The sequence below is a fragment of the Littorina saxatilis genome, linkage group LG1, assembly GCF_037325665.1.
Source record: "Littorina saxatilis isolate snail1 linkage group LG1, US_GU_Lsax_2.0, whole genome shotgun sequence".
Taxonomy (NCBI): domain Eukaryota; kingdom Metazoa; phylum Mollusca; class Gastropoda; order Littorinimorpha; family Littorinidae; genus Littorina; species Littorina saxatilis.
Genome location: NC_090245.1, coordinates 29,517,346 through 29,536,683, shown reverse-complemented (window position 1 = coordinate 29,536,683; position 19,338 = coordinate 29,517,346). Strand labels below are relative to the sequence as shown.

Genomic DNA, 19,338 nt, shown 5'->3' with positions numbered 1-19,338 from the left:
TAGAATAGAGAAGCAAGCAAGACTGATGAACAAAATGTAAATCTTTAAAAAAAATCCTGGCACTGCACTTTGCACACATACAAATACTGAAGATATTGTTTACAAATGAAGGAAAGTTAATACCACCCATTTCAAGTTTTAATCCTTCAAACAAAGCACAAGTTCAAATGATTTTTAGAAGTGGTTTATTTCTGTTGTAAGGGCAAGTTTCACACATGGCAAGCCTAGCTCTACCACAGACCACACACTCGCACACAAACACTCAGTCAGAGAAACAAAATAAACACATTAAATTTCAAGCACAAAAGCTGCAGTTGCAGCTGACTCCACATGATGAAAAATTACAGGAGCAAAAGAAAAGTTTCATTTTTTTGCTTCACAAACCATTTACATAATATAATATTTTATAATTAATGTTACAATGCTGTAGCCAAACAGACACTACCATAAGATACCAAAACAGTGTGAGTCTTGACTGAATTCGTATACAAATACTTTTAAATGCATGCACAATTTCATTAATAAATTTCTGTATACATGAAATGACGAGTTACTATTAAATTAGAAGATTCAGAAAACTTGCCATCACAAAGATGCAACAGCCAAGCAGACAACGTTTGAAGTCGGCAAGGTACAATGCCAACGGCAAGTTTCTAAAAATAGTGCTTAGCTTGCATTCAAGGTACAGACTGGAAGGACTATTAATACAAGACTTGGGTCCCTCCAACAGTCAAAACATAAAAACACCCCCCAACACCACCAGTCACTTGGAAAATACACATCTGAAATTGTAAATCATTTCCAGAGCTCCGATTGTTCTGTCTACATATGTCTTTCTTTATTTTCTTTATTTGGTGTTTAACGTCGTTTTCAACCGTTCAAGGTTATATCGCGACGGGGAAAGGGGGGAGATGGGATAGAGCCACTTGTTAATTGTTTCTTGTTCACAAAAGCACTAATCAAAAATTGCTCCAGGGGCTTGCAACGTAGTACAATATATGACCTTACTGGGAGAATGCAAGTTTCCAGTACAAAGGACTTAACACTGCTTGACTAAAATCTTTGCAAACATTGACTATATTCTATACAAGAAACACTTAACAAGGGTAAAAGGAGAAACAGAATCCGTTAGTCGCCTCTTACGACATGCTGGGGAGCATTGGGTAAATTCTTCCCCCTAACCCGTGGGGGGTTCTACATATGTAATGAACATACACAAACAGTAATCAAACTGAGCTTTCAAATGAAACATTCACAGCCTAAAATGACAATATGATAAGGTTATTGTTTGTTTGTTTGTTTGTTCGTTCATGGGCTGAAACTCCCACGACTTTTACGTGTATGACTGTTTTTACCCCGCCATTTAGGCAGCCATACGCCGCTTTTGGAGGAAGCATGCTGGGTATTTTCGTTTTTCTATAACCCACCGAACTTTGACATGGATTACAGGATCTTTTTCGTGCGCACTTGGTCTTGTGCTTGCGTGTACACACGGGGGTGTTCGGACACCAAGGAGAGTCTGCACACAAAGTTGACTCTGAGAAATAAATCTCTCGCCGAACGTGGGGACAAACTCACGCTGACAGCGGCCAACTGGATACAAATCCAGCGCGCTACCGACTGAGCTTCATCCCCGCCGATAAGGTTATAAAATAGCAACAAGCAGGCAGAAGCATCTGCTTTTGACACTTCGTCACAATGTAATTGACAGTCAGAGAATTACTGTCAATGTGCACAGTTTTATTTCAAACGCCAAGACTGTGAATTTAGTTGATAGTATGCACAGCTTTTTTAAGCAACTTGTGAAAGCACCAAACACCCGCAGACAAAATCTATAGCTACACAATCAGCTTTTGTTGAGCAAAATATTAAAACTATACGAAACAAAAAATCAAAACAATCAAGATTCACTTCAAAAGCATCCCAATAAATCAAAAGCATGTCTGAAGCGTTATGTGAAGTAATTCAATTTCTCAGACATTCTGATTTTGATCACATTCTATCAAAATCTTTAGAACTCCCCAAACAACATGAGCTACAGAAACCATATTATACTCATGTTCAACCCTGCTTCTTTCCCACATAAATAATCATGTACACCACCAAAGATCCGTCCAGGCTTTTATATGGGTTAAGACCATCTTTCAACTTGAACACATACTAAAAATCAACAGCGGGGCTGTTCTCAGCACAGAATGGAAGTATTTTGCTAGATTAATGTTGAAAGGGACACCTATGTCAATCTACAAAATTAATTCAGTGAAAAATTCTTGCTTTGAGCGACTAGCACTCAGGTTGTTGATTTTTTCGATATGTAAAAGCCTGCTCAGTTCTGTGTTAGTCTACGTACAGGATTGTTTGCACAGGATTTTTAAAGTTAACCTTAAAAGTTCATGAATATCAACAAACAAACCTGGGACAGGCTGAACTTCTTTAACCCAGTGTGGGATTTTCAGTTGGGCGACCACCCCCAACCCAGCGCGTCCCCGGGTGGCGGATAGGGGAACGGACTTCAGATATGAAGACCAGCCGCTTGCGGCCGCGGACCAAACTGGCGGTGTTTCCTACCAGGGTGGAGTGGGGTAGCAGGCGGCACTGCTACTCTCTTCGAAATGCTCCATCGCCCTTCGACGGGACTCATCTAATGCGATTATGGGCGCATTAAAACCCTAGCTCCGGGTGGGATCCCGGCAAATCCTCCCCCCTGTGCTCTCAGGGTAGGACGTACGGGCCATGAGCTAAGGGTGAGGTAACCCCGACAGAAACCTCGAGTGCTGAAGACGGAGGTACTGGGCTGCACAGCGCACTCTAACAAACCATGGTACCATGCATCAACGCCAACCATGACACCATCAGATAGAAGCGACACTCATGGCGCTCGCCCACTGAAAAACGCAAGAAGAAGAAGAACAAACAAAAGAACAAACAAACAAACAAACAAAAGTAAATCCCCCAAAGCATGAACAAATGAAACAATTCGAGTGGTCTCTATTTGGAAGATTAAATGTCACCTACCAAGCTTTAAAACAGAATCAGGCATGGGAATTGTCCGCCAAATTTTTTTTTTGTTCCGCTGAAAATGCAAAAGTGTCCGCCGAAAAAATAAAGGGGGGAGGCACACAAAAAAAGCACCTGTTACTTTGGCCTTTGCACAAAAGCCCGCGAAAACTTTCTGTACTTTGTTCACGCACTGCTACCGCCCGCCTCAGTTATTGAACTTTTATGTTTGAAAGTAAACCAGATTGCACAGATTGTGTTACAAGTTACATTTTCCTGTTTGTCTCAACAGATCAATTTTTGTATAAATTTAAACCATAATACATGTATATATATATTTTTTCATCAAAAAAGAAACAATTGGTACATTTTTGTACTAAAAACTCTGATTCTAAAAACATAATTCAATGCAAACTTGGAGCTCAGATGACACCAGATTGCACCATCTGGGTTCTTTGGAGAAATTTTTTTTCCGGGGGGGCATGCCCCCGGACCCCCCTAGTAAGGCTAGGCGCTTTGCGCCGTCGACTTGACGCTTCGCGTCTTCAGTTATAAATTTTCCGCTTTTTTTACAATTTTCAATTCCCATGCCTGAGAATACTTTAGAAATAAAATAAAAATACTTTATTAACCCACTTCAGTTTGGTGGCAAGACAAACTAAACAAAAAGTGAGTGTGACTGACCAATGGTCCCAACAAAGACATAATTGCAATTACAAAGCATAGGAGAGTGGGAAGTTACTGAATTCTGAAGGCTACACTGCATACCTACTGTTGATATTCAACTTTAGCACACCTGCAAGCCACACAAAGGATCAGCACAAAACTATCACTCGAGTTCCAATACAGTGAATCTCAATGTTGTGAAAGCCTCAAAAGGGGTTGTGCACCTACTACTGTTGTTTTAGATCCACAGGCCAATACCCACCTGAATCCCACTCGCTTCCTACCTGAATCCCACTCGTTTTCCACCCGTGAATCCCACTCGTTTCCCACCCTGATCCCACTCGTGCCCCACCCGTTTCCCAGCCGTGTCCCACCCGTTTCCCACTCGTGTCCCATTTACTTCCCACTGGGCTCCCACTGGAAGCTGTAATCAAATCCCACATGGCGCCCATGTGGGACTTCCCACAACGTCACCATGTGGGATCCCACTTGGGGCCCACATGGGATCCATGTGGGAAGGTTACTTGGGATGGTTTCTAAGCCAAATTCTTTCCAGATAAAAGTCCTGCATGTATCTAGGACGTCATTGCAGGCACAGTAAGCCTCCCGTAAACCATCATAGATACTGTCAGGCTTTTACACACAGTACAAACACCCTTCCATTTGAACGCTCACCAAACAGGAACATCCTAAATGCCCTCCGTAAAGAGCGAGCAATTTTCAAATAATTTATTTTTGCATGGTTTCTCTTACCACTGAGCCATCGTGAACCCGTGTGATCAAGTTTCCCTTTTTCACAATGTAGTCGTCAGTTAGTAATTTGAATGCGACTCACTGTGAGCTTATCTGCAATAGCACGTTATAAAGAACCTATAAGCACAAAACAAACGGCTGTGGTTCACAAGAACTCTAGCGATGGCTTTTGACTGTTCAGAGGAACTGGCCATAAATAAACCATCGTCTGCTACGAGAACCACGACCTTGCGTGACCCTGCTTCCGGGCTTTTCTTTTTTCAAACTTTCAAAACTTCGAATTGTACTGATCTTGTCTTGATGAAAAAGAACTCTTTTATGATTTAAGAATGTTTGTGTAACAAGCTGTCAATTTATTATTTAGATTTTAAAAGTTAGGTCTAGCGCCAAAACGCACCACGGTCCGATTGTCTCCGACACCCTCTCCGCAAAATTAATTCTTCGAAAATTGCTCGCTCTTTATGTAGGCAGACCTGTTTACCCTAAACCCGAGGCAAGAGTACTTTCCCAAAAAGTTGAGTATATTTTTCAAAAAGTTGGTGTACTTTGCAAGCAAAGCCATATGGGCTAGGGAAAATGTACGTGTGGGTGCAAACGTGTTTGTGTAAGAATAGCATGTCTTGAGAACACCTTCAGAATTTAACTCCTTCCAATACAACAGGAATAAAACAATGTTATTTACCTGTCAGTTTATAGCATTATCATTATAACCAGTGTCTTCCAAACAGATTGATAATGAAAAGATGAAGTTCGTGAAATAACATCTGCGGTTGACAGTGGCAAGTTCATTTTTACAATCATCTCAGAAAACATTGCTTCAGCGCGGACTACAGCCTTTTCTTCTGGCAGGATTTGCTTTGCGGGAATGAACTTCATAATTCCTTGGCAGCAACCTTGTCCAGGTAAGTTTTGGAACTGCAGTGTCGTTCGATGTCATATTTCCCAGCATGGGCAACGGAGAAATCTGATTAACAATACTTGCAGTGTGCATGACTTTTTCCCATAGTAGACTCCACAATTCCTGGCTCTTTCTTATATTTCTCCAAGAAAATCTGCTGCTTCTGCTGTTTAGACTTGGTACAGTCATCCGAAACTGGCACATTTTTCCGCTTCATTTTGCCACGATTGTCCAGACGATCGCACGTGCCAACAACTGAACAAGGTTTCCACAACTGAAGGCTCGCTGTCATGGTTATCTCCCTTCGACCGAAACCGGTATCAGTTGTACCATTCCGTGATCAGCACACCAACAACGGAAAACGTATTCTAGACTTTTTCTTATGCGTATTTTGTGCGTGTGTCGCGTATTTGCGTACCGATAATAATTTGGCGTACAAAATACGCCCAAATCGTACTGGTAAACAGGTCTGCGTAGGGCACCTAGGATGTTCCCATTTGGTGAGCGTTCAAATGGAAGGGTGTTTGTAATGTGTGTAAAAGCCTGACAGTATCTGTGATGGTTTACGGGAGGCTTACTGTGCCTTTAAATGTATGGGTAACTCTTGGTTTAACAATAACATTCATGAGCTGCATACAACTTCTTTATTTCTGACAGTATTTTCCTATGTGTTATCACTTTTTTCGTGCTAACAAGATTGAAAGAAAAAGAACATTCAGTTTGCCCATTTAATTTAGGTAAATAGATATTTACACATTTCTTATTTACATCCTGCTTGTACTTATTGCTGTACATGTAACTTGATATAAATGGGGAGTATCAGGTACAGCAAAATTAACAAAGGATTTGTCACATAAATAGTACAGAAACAAAGACTCACACCATTCATACATACATCTGAACACAAGTACATGTTCCTGTACATGTAACTTGATACAAAGGGGAAGCATCACGTACAGCAAAGCCGTACAAAGGATTTGTCACATAAATAGAACCGAAACAAAGACTCGCGCACACACACATAAACATCTGCACAGACAAAGGGCACTTTCACCCCTTCAGGTTTATTACAAGGGATGGGACTGGAAGATGTGAATTCTTTGACTAAATTCTCAGAATTCAATATGAATTATTCATGCTCCTCAGATGGCAGAAAATAACGTTTGAGGATTGGCAGCTAAACAGCTGTATAAGTCGAAAATTTTATAAGTAAATTTTCATTTGATTAATATACTTACCCGAATCACATATAGCATTGACGCAGCCTAGGATGCTAAGGTCTGAAAAGGCTACCCGTCTTAAACAATTTTAAAGGGAAGCAACCCAACCACAAAAAGTGTAAACGTAGCCATGGTAATGACCATACACCCGGGGAGTTACCTCCCATTGGTGTATGCTACGTCACTACCGCTACTCAACACGTGGTCAACATCATACGGCTTTAAAGAAAACTAAAAAACCATAAGCGGGGTTGGCGGGAGAGAATTCACTATAGTCTATGTGATTCGGGTAAAAGTATATTAATCAAATGAAAATTTACTTATAAAATTTTTGATTAAATTACATATTCTTACTCCGAATCACATATAGCAGATTGCTACAACAAGGCGGTAGGAAAGAAAAATCTAACTCACTCTAAAAATCCTTGCCAGAAACTGGCCCGCTGCCAACAAGTCAGGAAGGGCCCAGTAGGAAAGAAAAATCTAACTCACTCTAAAACCCTGCCAGGAACTGGCCCGCTGCCAAAAAAGGCAGGAAGGAACCCAGAAACGTCCTGATTGACAGTCACGATGTCTCTCAGGCAAAAGTTGCGAAAAACAACTTCAGAGAGCCAGTAAGCTGTGCCCAGCACTACTTCCAATCTCCTGGACCGTAAAACGGCCCGGGAAGAGACCCAAGCCTTGGATTAATAAACCCAAGCCGAGTCGAGGGAAAGACAAGCTGCCCCCCCCCCCCCCCTTTCTATTGGAAGGAAATGCCAATGCCCTGGAACGATCCGTGCGTAAGGTTGTCCACTCAGTACTGAGAAGGACAAACCCTCGAGGTGACCGTAAGACAATCATGCCAAAGTATGCAAACCTTGGGATGGAGTGAAGCCCGAAAGGCCTGAGAGATATAAGTCAGCTCAAGAAAAGAGTGACCAATCTCCACCAATGAGAGAGAGAGAGACACCTGAGTACAAGGTACCAGAGTCCAACTCGATGAGAAAATCTCAAAAAAGAGATGGTCGCCAGTTATCCTCTACCAGTCCATGCGAACGCAGAGAGAGAGGTAGTACGAGGAAGCAGCGACTTACGATTGTGCGTAAGCCACCGGAAGTGCGGAAATCACAGTGGTCGAAGCCTGGTGTGACTGGTGACCATAAACAAAATGACTAAAAGCCAGAGTGTTTGCAGATCAGTCTGCTTGTAGGTAATTGGAAGTGAATCAAAAACCCAAAACAGAAAACAAGACTGGTAGCATAAACGGAAAACCGTGAAGCCGACCAGCCATAAGACTCCCGAGACAAGTGTTCTCAGGGAAAAACCGGAAGTTAACTTCGCGGCCAAATCAAGAGCCTTCCTGAGTTTGGCGAAATCCGAAGTCACAGGAACAGATAATGCCATAGTTGCACCGCGACAGGCAGGAGACTATTGCACAGGCTAAGGCTGAGAGCCGTGATGCCCGTAGGACAGCCATTGTATCGAAGTACCCACAGAACGCAGGTAAACATAAGAAACAGAAGTTTCGGCTGCCAAATAAGATGCTGGGCTAAAAGCCCACAGCAAAGAAACCGGAACATTAGCTAACCCTCTGCCAGAAGGAGAGGAGTACCCAAAACCTGAGAGAGGTGGTAAGCCACAAAGAATGACTCCTCAAACATCCATTGCCAAACAATGCCCCCTCAGGAAAATCTGAATGTTACTTCCGAGGCCAACTCAAGCGCGCCTTAAGTTTGGACGAAACACCAGAACGCGTCTGATCGCTAGAGAAAGACAGAGTCAGACTCGGCGAAAGACTAACAAGGACCATAGTCCAGATGCTTGTGGCAAAAAGTGAGAAAACGGGGTAACCTGAAGACAGAAACCCCACCCAAACGGAAATCGTCCTATCTCATCTCCTGCATAAGATGAGAATAAAGGAAAGAATTGTCAAAGTCCGAAGCCACAAGAACAGAGAAAGCAACAACCACCACCGCCGACAGGTGGAATGGCTGTTGCACCAGCCGAGACTAAAAAACCCGGATGCCCTAAGGTCAGCCGTTGTTCCAAAAACCCTGACGTACCTATGAAACGTCTGTGAGAAAAACAACCTCTCCGGTTAAACCGGAAGTGTGACAGAAGCAGCAGCCCGTGGCTGAAACGACTGTTACGCTGACTGAGGACGGAAGCCAGTATACCCGAAGGCCAGCCCTAGATCCGACCAGAAGAGACCTCAGCGTGTGCTCGAGCTGATGGACCTAGATCGCTGTGTAAATATCGGACTGATGCATAAGAGTCAGTGACTCAGTGAGAGAGCACTCTAATGATCATCTCCGAGAAAGAGGCAAGTTCCAAAACAGGGATGTTGCCACAAATTCATACCTATAGGACAAATGTCCTGAGCTCTTCGGCATCAATAGGACATTTGACTGCTTTCAGAAATTTTAATAGGACAAAACACAAAATCATGTGCACACTGAGACATAATAATCAGTATATGCACCAACATTGTGTGCGTATATTGTTTTATTACTTTTGTTTCCAACAGGACACACCCAAAAAAGAAACAAACAAACTAAAAAGCAACCAAAAACTTCAGCACTCTTACTTTGATCCGCACACAAACTGCATGATTTCCTGACGGGGCTTTTTCTTGACAGGTTCGACAAAACAGTTTTCCTATATAGATGGTCTCTTTGCTGTCAACTTCTAACCAACTAGTACTAAACAGCATTTGTGTGAATTTCCTGCTGCACACCATCTATAAGTGACGAAACTTTACTTTCCGTGATTGTGGAGGTTTTAGCGGCGACACTGTTATTGGCACTGTAATTTTCCAGAATGATGCTAGCCGTGTTTTCCCCTGTTCTTGGCGCTAATTTAGCACACGATGCCGTTGAAACGCCAAACGTGTTCAGCTTTTGCTGTTGTTTGGCAGGCTTTAGTTTTTTTCGGTGGCATAATTCAGTGCCGTGCGCTTCATCTACAACCGAAAGCAAATTAAAGCAGAAGCGAGCCTTGGTCAGTTGGAGTTGTCTCCCGTACTCCTAACTTTGGTGTGCTGTAGACGGGTGTACGCAAACGGCTCATACCGCAAACGGTTCGGAAAACGCAAAATCTGCCCTGCACAACTTCAGTGCAGCTGTACGCGAAAGCGCTCGGTCGCTTTTTGAAGATTTCTATCATAAAACTGAAAGGAAAATTATCCAATAACGCGCTGTTTGAAGGAATGGAATCCTTATCGGAAAATGACCGCGTTCAGTTCAAAACGATAGGACATCTGACCGCCATTGGGCTATGTGAATCGGACATTTGAGCCTTTTAATCGGTCTATGTCCGATGTCCGACGCCTAACGACATCCCTGCAAAAGCTGAAGTCCAATTTCCTCCGATGCAACAAAGGTGTGGTATGGGAACACAACACCCAAGTGCCTCTAAACTGCTTCGCCAGCAGAGGAAGAAGTTCCTGCGTCCCCAGTAAAGGCGAACGAGGAAGATCAAAGAACAACAACAAGTTCCAACCCGGCTTCGGCAAGGTGAACTTCTTAAGCAAGAAGGAACAAAAGTTGAAGCCTGTGTAGCCGAAGCCAGCCAAGGCTGAGCGTGTTCCGGAACTGAACCGAGATGAACGAGCCGCAGAACCGGAACACTGGGGATACCACTTCGGGGAGGAGATGGTCAAGCCAAAACCTGCAAAAAGTGGTACACCACCAAAGGTAAATCTCGAACCGGAAGTAGGAAACCTCCTTTTTTCGCGGAACGGAAGTCCGACATCGGCGACGGAGCAACCAAAGAGGAAGCCGCCAAAGCCGATGCACCCTCCGGGAAATATCTGGAAATAACCTGCGTCGCAGCTTCAAGAGCAGCCAAGAGCTTCGACGGAAATTCAGAACGTGTCTGATCGCTGGCTAAAGACTGAGTATCAGAATAGTCAAGCTACGAACACGGACCGAAGTCACAGTTGCTGGTGGTAGACTGATGAACGGGATGACCGGAAACCGGAAACCGGAAACCCATCCACCCGGAAACCGTCCTGACTCATCCCCTACTGTATGAGGGTAAGAGTGAACGGAGGAAACATCCGGAGCCACCAGAACTGAATAGGCAGTAGCCGCAACACCCAACAGGTGGAGTGAAGACTGCCCTGGCCGAGGCTGAAAGCCTAAATGCCCGTAGGCCAGCCGCTGTTCCTCACTCACCGACATCCGAGAGGAAGCGTCAGGAAGAGGAATAGTGTATCTGGACAGAGCCGGAAATGCAACGGACGAAGCCGCAAAATGCGGAAGCGTAGGTTGCGTGGACTGAGGCCGGAAGCCCGAACGCCCGTAGGCCAGTCCTCGGTCAACTCCAGTCAAGACAGCAACGTGTACTTGAAAACGGAGGACCTATACTTTCAGTAAAACCGGAAGCACAGCGCCAAAAACGGCTGCCGCCCTTGCTCTGAAACGGATATTTTAAAATATTCAAACGTAACCATGATCAAACTAAAGTGCATACAAAAATCATATAACAATTTGTGAGTCCGTTTTTCAACCAGCCAAGGACCGGCACGGTTATGATTTTATCACTGTCAGCCATACTGACAAACAAAAATGGAGGCCAACAATAGTTACTGAAAAAATTTATAAGTCCAAAAAACGGACGAAAAGTCAGCAACTAAAACAACATTCCTGTCAAAATAATGACCAAAAAGGAAAGAGCTCACCAACTACGAAGCAGGAGGCAAGTAAGACGGGTAAGTGGCCGGTGGGTGTCATAACAAACACCAAACAGCACAGCCACGAGAGCCAAAAAATTCCTTATCCTCAGAGCTGAAAAAGTCGTATGATGTTGACCACGTGTTGAGTTGCGGTAGTGACGTAGCATACACCAATGGGAGGTAACTCCCCGGGTGTAGGGTCATTACCATGGCTACGTTTACACTTTTTGTGGTTGGGTTGCTTCCCTTTAAAATTGTTTAAGATGGGTAGCCTTTTCAGACCTTAGCATCCTAGACTGCGTCAATGCTATATGTGATTCGGAGTAAGAATATGTAATTTAATCATCCTTAAAGGCCCGTTTCTTTTCATGCAATCAATCATGTGCATCAACACAGATTTGTCCAGGCTTTTACATGAGAAGAGCATCCTTCCAAATGTATACATAATATAAAAAAAATATAAAAAATATAAACATCTGGCTGCTTTTGTGCAGAGTGGGATTTTTTAAATTAATTAATTTCGTAATTGACACCCATGTCAAACTGATTAAATTCATGTAATTTAACACTAAATTCCCACTTTACACAGTAAGCATGCAGGTTGTTCATTGTTGGTTTGTGTCTAAGTGGAAAGATATGCTCTTCTCACAGGTGAAAGCCTGGACAAATAATTATGTGATGGTGCACATGATTCATTTCACCAGAAGAAATGTAACTTTAATCATATGAGAGGCAGCACATTTCATGTTAACAAAATTCTTACAAAAAGATACGTTCACAAAACTTCTTTTTTTTGTTATATGATGAATGACAGATTCAAAACTCGTTCAACCAGTATCACAGAGTGCTAGAGTATGAAAATATTGCCGCTAATAGAAGTCTTTCACTTCACTTACTGCCAGATTCCCTCTGTACCACGACAATGCAAAACATTTAATCAAACCCTCAACAAGTCTCTAACTAACCCTTTTATTCACAGATTTCTTTACCATTGGTCTTAGAAGAAACACGCAATATTCTGATTATTTTTTTCAACTCAAAAACAACTGCCTATTATCATTTTAAGAAAAATCTCATTTTGAAGGGTTAATACAGTATTCATTATATGATGATGGAGATTTGTCTTTGTTCAAGAGCAATTGTCACCACAACTACATTTATTAATCATTCAAAAAGACGCATGGATTCACAAAGACAGACATTTTTCAGATATCCCCATGCAAAAATAAAAAATAAATCACATTTGCGGAAAACCCAATGACATGAAAGCAATGCCTAATTTAAACATTATCTCAAAACACAAAAGAAACACATTTCAAGCAAATATAAAAATGCACTACATTTTTAGGTTATGTAGTCTCATGAATTATTCTACAGAGGCCAAGCAAATTCTCCTTTTTAACATCACCAGACTGCCTGAGTAACTTTTAAAAATCAGCCCCCCTCATGCTTGCAAGGACTTCGGTTGTTCTACAGAGCTTGTGTCCAATTGTGCCATACATTTCATTTCTTTTTAATGCTTATCATGTATATCAAATGGCAAATACAATGTATTCTCTTGATTTCTGTGATTAATACTCTAATAGAATTAATCAAGGATACAGACATTTAAAATAAAAATAAAATGAAAACATAGTATCTATCTTCTGTCTTTCAAATTGTGTGTGCATATTTACATCCATGCAACATCCTCTGGTTTCCATGTTGAGCAAGTGATGTGTTTTGAAATGTTTGTAATGTACTAAATGTGCACACTCAATCCGTGCCAGTATTCCTAGTTTCTTCTCTGCAGACCAAGAAATTATTTGGAAACAACATTTATTAGTGAAATCAACTTCAAATGGTTAAAATGTCTCGTTGAATATTAAACCATCACTCAAGTAACATGTAGAACCCACTTGACCCAACTCTGGAGAACCAGTCTTTTGCAACTTCTGAACAACTTTCAACGTAAGGACAACATCTGCACAGTGAAAGGCATTACAGGGTCACAATACCAATCAAGGGGATAACTTGCTGTCACCTCCAAAACACAGTGTATTTCCTAATTATAAAAACAAGATGGTCTTTAATAAATGACAAAAATATGAATGTGGTTTTTAATGAGAAGTTTTGTGATGAATCTGGTAGATACTGAAAGCTGTGAACCTGTTTTGTGCTGTGCCACAAATTAATTGTCATATTCAAAGGGATTCATTTGAAACCTGTCACTATGATTCTTATGAAGATCACTCATTCTTATGAACAATCTTCCACAAAAACAAACTGACCACACTGTTTGGCAGATGGACAAGAGTATATATAATCCCGACATTTTCAAATTTGAAAATTATTTGGGAATAAAACAAAGAAATGACGCTGAATGATTGAAAATGTTGGAGCAGAATCTTGACACAGTGAATATGATCGATTCAAAAGTGAGAATAAAATCAAGACATACTCTGAATTAAAATATGATAGACCGACATCCCAAACCCTTAATCATCCTTGACTCAAAATTGGAGAAAGGTTATATATTCACAGCATAAACAAAATAATCATAAATTAGGAATCTGGAAAGATGAGGTCATGAAGGCAAAGGGTAATGTATTCACAGATTGGAGTCAAAGTGCGCCAGACAGAAAATGGATGTGTCAAATTTGGATGCAATCAAATGATGTATGGTCGTACACAGCTCATGGTGTGAGTTTGGAGTAGACAGGGGGAGAGAATCTTTTCCTCAGGTACTTGAGGACGTAGAGTGGAATGCAGCTGACACACGTGATGACCAGAACTTTCCAGATGAAGTCCCATGTCTGCAAGAACGCAGAGTCTGCACACAGTGAAAGGAGAGAAGTCATCAGTACATGCAAGATGAGCAGTGGTGTGTGTGTGTGTGTTGTGTGTGTGTGTGTGTGTGTGTGTGTGTGTGTGTGTGTGTGTGTGTGTGTGTGTGTGTGTGTGTGTGTGTGTGTGTGTGTGTGTGTGTGTGTGTGTGTGTGTGTGTGTGTGATCATCATCATCATCATCATCATCAAAAACACCATCAACAACATCGTCGTAATCATTATCATCGTCCTCATCAACTACACCAACACCACCATCGACATCATCATCACCAAAGCCATCACTGAATAAACACACCACCAAATGACCCACCAAAGTAGTCTTTGAAGAAGGCGAGGGAAGCGATATAGACTCCCAGGGAGAAGATCTGCGCGACGACCATCAGCCAATGCCACGTCCGCACCGTCAATCCCACCATGAGAAGCTCTGTCAGGATCAACGCCGAAAACGTGATGGACACCACGTGGATAAACTCCTCCTCAAACAGCAGCAGGGCGCCGTACATGATGATACCACCTGATATGAGATCAAACTTGGATGAAGCCATGAGGTAGAAAACGGCGGAGAATTGTACACAGCGGTAACATGTGTGAGAATCAAGAAGGTACCTTCACTTTTGTGCCCCAACATTTTTTTTTTTGCATCAAAGTTTCTACAAATTCTTACTTCAGTGGAAATATTTGAAGTCACTCTTCTAGATCATATACAGACCAGAGAGACAGAGATAGAGAGAGAGAGAAAGGATGGGGAGAGAGGGTGAGGACATAATGACTTTCATCAAGGGTCCAACAGCCACTTACAACTTACAACAGCCACTTACAAGTACCTCCTTTATCACATATAGTCATTGTGACTACTACTGCTGAATTCTTTTTACTGGTAGGCGGACATGTCACAGGGTGATAGCAACTGAGATGCAAGCATTAAGATCTTTGAAATGAAACCGTTCTTTACCTCGATATAAACTGATGATGTAAGAATGCAGCTCTTTGTCATGAAACAGTTCTTTACCTTGACATAAACTGATAATGTAAGTATACAGATCTTTGTCATGAAACTGTTCTTTACTTTGACATAAACTGATGATGTAAGTATACAGATCTTTGTCATGAAACAGTTCTTTACCTTGATATAATTATACTGATAATGTAAGTATACAGATCTTTGTCATGAAACAGTTCTTTACCTTGATATAAACTGATGATGTAAGTATACAGATCTTTGTCATGAAACAGTTCTTTACCTTGATATATACTGATAATGTAAGTATACAGATCTTTGTCATGAAACAGTTCTTTACCTTGATATAAACTGATGATGTAAGTATACAGATCTTTGTCATGAAACTGTTCTTTACCTTGATATATACTGATAATGTAAGTATACAGATCTTTGTCATGAAACAGTTCTTTACCTTGATATATACTGATAATGTAAGTATACAGATCTTTGTCATGAAACAGTTCTTTACCTTGATATATACTGATGATGTAAGTATACAGATCTTTGTCATGAAACAGTTCTTTACCTTGATATAAACTGATAATGTAAGTATACAGATCTTTGTCATGAAACTGTTCTTTACCTTGATATATACTGATGAGCACCCAGATGAAGAATGTTTTGAAAGACAATGACCGACCCTGAAACAAAGCAAGCATACAATGCATGAGTTTGCTGGCATTTTTTGATCAACCACGACAAAGAGTACTGCAGCGAACATCAATTTGAATCTTAATTTGGAATGTGCTTACCTGTGCATACACCAACTTGAGAACATACCAACAAATCATAAAATAGCACCTGCAGTATGAGGCCATTCTGGTGTTAGGACAGGCCCCAACAAAGGACACCTGTTGTCCCTTTGACTGCTAAACTTGATAAAAATATACCCGTCATCAAAGGATGTCTGCAATTACTTGGGGACACTTGGGGCAAATCTCAAGGGTATTCTCTCATACCAGATACTGTGGCACAAACGTTTTACTTCAGGTTTGAAGATTACCCCCCCCTCCCCCCTTTGTCTTTTCACAACCCTCATTTCATGTTCTTGTTCAGTATGAGTTAATTTACCGCCATTTTAAGTATTGAATTTCTCAGATTTTGGGAGAAGAAGAGCACTGTACCACAACTGGTGAGTGCGTGTGCGTGCATGCGTGTGCGTGCGTGCGTGTGTGTGCGTGCGTGTGTGCGTGTGTGTGTGTGTGTGTGTGTGTGTGTGTGTGTGTGTGTGTGTGTGTGTGTGTGTGTGTGTGTGTGTGTGTGCGTGCGAGCGCATGCATGAGTATGTGCGTGAGTGCATGTGTGTGTGTGCGCATGTGCTTTTGCAATTGTACATTGCTGCGATCTCTTGCGAGAAGGGGCAACTAATAACTGTTCATTATCATAATCATATTTCTAACTGACCTTGGTGAGGTCTTTATACAGCTCAGGATAGGTCATAGCGATCTCGGGGGACACGTCCTTGTCCAGCACGAGGGAGAAGACGGGGTACATGGTGTAGACGGTGGCGTAGCCCACGATCAGAAAGCCGGGGAACAGGTTGACGGAAGCAAAGTAAAAGATGGAGCAGAACACCACCTGCATGGTGGTGATGATAAGGCCGCGGTGGATCACAAACTGACTCAGTGACGCTGAACGTTTGTAGCTGGGGAAAGAAAAGAGATAATACTGTCATAACTTTCAGTGTGAGTCATAAATACTGTACAGGCCGTGGTGGATCACAAACTGACTCAGTGATGCTGGACGTTTGTAGCTGGGGGAAGAGAAGATCATTATAATACTATCGTAACTTTCAGTGTGAGTCACAAGTACAGTGGAGTCCGGCTACAACGAATCTCAAGGGAGATACATTAAAGTTCGTTATATCAGTAATTCGCTGTAGAGTTTTCAACCCTAAATGGCCTTAAAGGACCATAACAGGCTCTTTTTAAGGTCAGATAAAGCAGTTGGGGTTGATTTAATGATATAGGTAAGCATCTACAGATGCAAATTCCGATCAGTAAATCTCAGGTTTTGTGTTGCATCAGTCTAATTTTACACAAAATGCATGCTCAAAAAGCGACCAAATTCGTCTGCTACGCGAGACTTCAAATTCCCCGCGGCGGCAAGCCCTTGGCTGTGACGTCACAAGGGGGATCCAGAAGCGAAAGTAGCAACGCTCGGTGTGCGTCTTTGCTGCAGCTGTGGAAGCGAGCGTGCTCCCAACATCATGCCGAGAGAGTGTGCTGCTGCCGAATGTTCGGAGTTGCAAAAAAAGACTCAGGCTTGAGTTTTTGTTTTTATCCGACTGGGTAACAACTACAACGACGACAATAACACTGACAACAACTCGAAAACCAAGCACAACTACAATGTCAACAACAACAGCTTTACACTGATAAACTGTAGGTGGAACACGATTGATTTCATCTACGACGACGACAACAACATCAACTTAAATTCGAGAACATAATTATACGTCTTCAACAACATAGCCAACAACAAATCCGATAGAACTTCAACTACAATCACAACAGTGATCATGGGCTGCCTAATCTATTTGTTGAGCCTGGCAGACATTTTACTTCCACCCTTGAGAGAGAATGTTTTTTCTTCGTACACTTTGTGCCTCAAACCTGACTAAGAGGATACAATTCTACATTAATCCCCGATTATCAACCCAGATAGATGGGACACTTTGTATCAACTCGGACGCCGCTGTAAGAACGATCTCCAGTAACCCGTGGTTTGTAAAAATGTAAAAATATTGTACAAATTACGTCGAACCTAAATCCGCGATTTGTAAACAAATAAAAAATAAAAATAAATAAAATTTCTCTATTCAGCCTATGGTCCCATCGCTGGGAAATTCGGATCGCTTCCTCCCAGTGGAAAGGTAGCAGCAACAGAGTCGCGCTACCCCAAAGTCAAGGGATCCATTAGATTTGTTTTTCTTTCTTTTTCCATTTCGTTATTTTCCTTCATCGCTGGCGAATTCGGATCGCTTCCTCCCAGTGAAAAGTTAGCAGCAACAGAGTCGCGCTTGTGGTCCTTCTTCTTGTCGATCACTCCGCTTGTGGTCCAAGTTGTGGAAATTTCCAAGTTGTGGAATGTGTCCAAGTTGTGGTATGTGTCCAAGTTGTGGTATGTGTCCAATATGTGCCATGTTGTGGTATATGTCCAAGATGTGGAATGTGTCCAAGATGTGGTATGTGTCCAAGATGTGTTATGTGTCCAAGTTGTGGTATGTGTCCAAGATGTGGTATGTGTCCAAGATGTGGTATGAGTCCAAGTTGTGGTATGTGTTTAAGTTGTGGTATGTGTCCAAGTTGTGGTATGTGTCCAAGTTGTGGTATGTGTCCAAGATGTGGTATGTGTCCGAGTTGTGGTATGTGTCCAAGTTGTGGTATGTGTCCAAGATATGGTAATGTGCCCAAGTTGTGGTATGCGTCCAAGTTGTGGTATGCGTATAAAATGTGGTCTGTGTGCAAGTTGTGGTATGTGTCCAAGTTGTGGTATGTGTCCAATATGTGCCATGTTGTGGTATATGTCCAAGATGTGGAATGTGTCCAAGATGTGGTATGTGTCCAAGATGTGTTATGTGTCCAAGTTGTGGTATGTGTCCAAGATGTGGTATGTGTCCAAGATGTGGTATGAGTCCAAGTTGTGGTATGTGTTTAAGTTGTGGTATGTGTCCAAGTTGTGGTATGTGTCCAAGTTGTGGAATGTGTCCAAGATGTGGAATGTGTCCAAGTTGTGGTATGTGTCCAAGTTGTGGTATGTGTCCAAGATGTGGTATGTGTCCAAGTTGTGGTATGTGTCCAAGTTGTGGTATGTGTCCAAGTTGTGGTATGTGTCCAAGATATGGTAATGTGCCCAAGTTGTGGTATGCGTCCAAGTTGTGGTATGTGTCCAAGTTGTGGTATGTGTCCAAGATATGGTAATGTGTCCAAGTTATGGTATGTGTCCAAGTTGTGGTATGCGTATAAAATGTGGTCTGTGTGCAAGTTGTGATATGTGTCCAAGATGTGGTATGTGTCCAAGTTGTGGTATGTGACCAAGTTGTATGTGTCAAAGACATGGTAATATCGTCATGTGTCCAAGTTTTGGTATGTGTCCAAGTTGTGGAATGTGATGGGACAATAAAGAAATGGAGAAAAAAATCTAATAGATTTACTGACTTTCGGGTAGCGCGACTCTGTTGTTTCTAGCTTTTCACTGGAAGGAAGCGATCCAAATTTCCCAGCGATGGGACCATAAAGAAAAGGGAGAAAAATCCCATAGATCTCCCTTGACTTTGGGGTATCGCGACTCTGTTGCTGCTAGCTTTCCACTGG

At 42.0% G+C, this 19,338-nt stretch overlaps 1 protein-coding gene across 2 annotated transcripts in view; it reads right to left on the bottom strand.

Annotated features, from left to right (window-relative positions):
• Window positions 1–168: 168 nt before the first annotated feature.
• Window positions 169–19,338, bottom strand: part of LOC138966437 (probable phospholipid-transporting ATPase IIB) — a 75,886-nt gene continuing 56,716 nt past the window's right edge. For both annotated transcript variants that reach the window (XM_070338680.1, XM_070338687.1), the window contains exons 22-25: window positions 16,427–16,667; window positions 15,606–15,663; window positions 14,333–14,536; window positions 169–14,006 (exon numbers count right to left, since the gene is read on the bottom strand). In XM_070338680.1, the coding sequence (XP_070194781.1) occupies window positions 13,870–14,006; window positions 14,333–14,536; window positions 15,606–15,663; window positions 16,427–16,667 (640 nt within the window). In that variant the 3' untranslated portion in view covers window positions 169–13,869. The remainder of the gene's footprint in view (window positions 14,007–14,332; window positions 14,537–15,605; window positions 15,664–16,426; window positions 16,668–19,338) is intronic.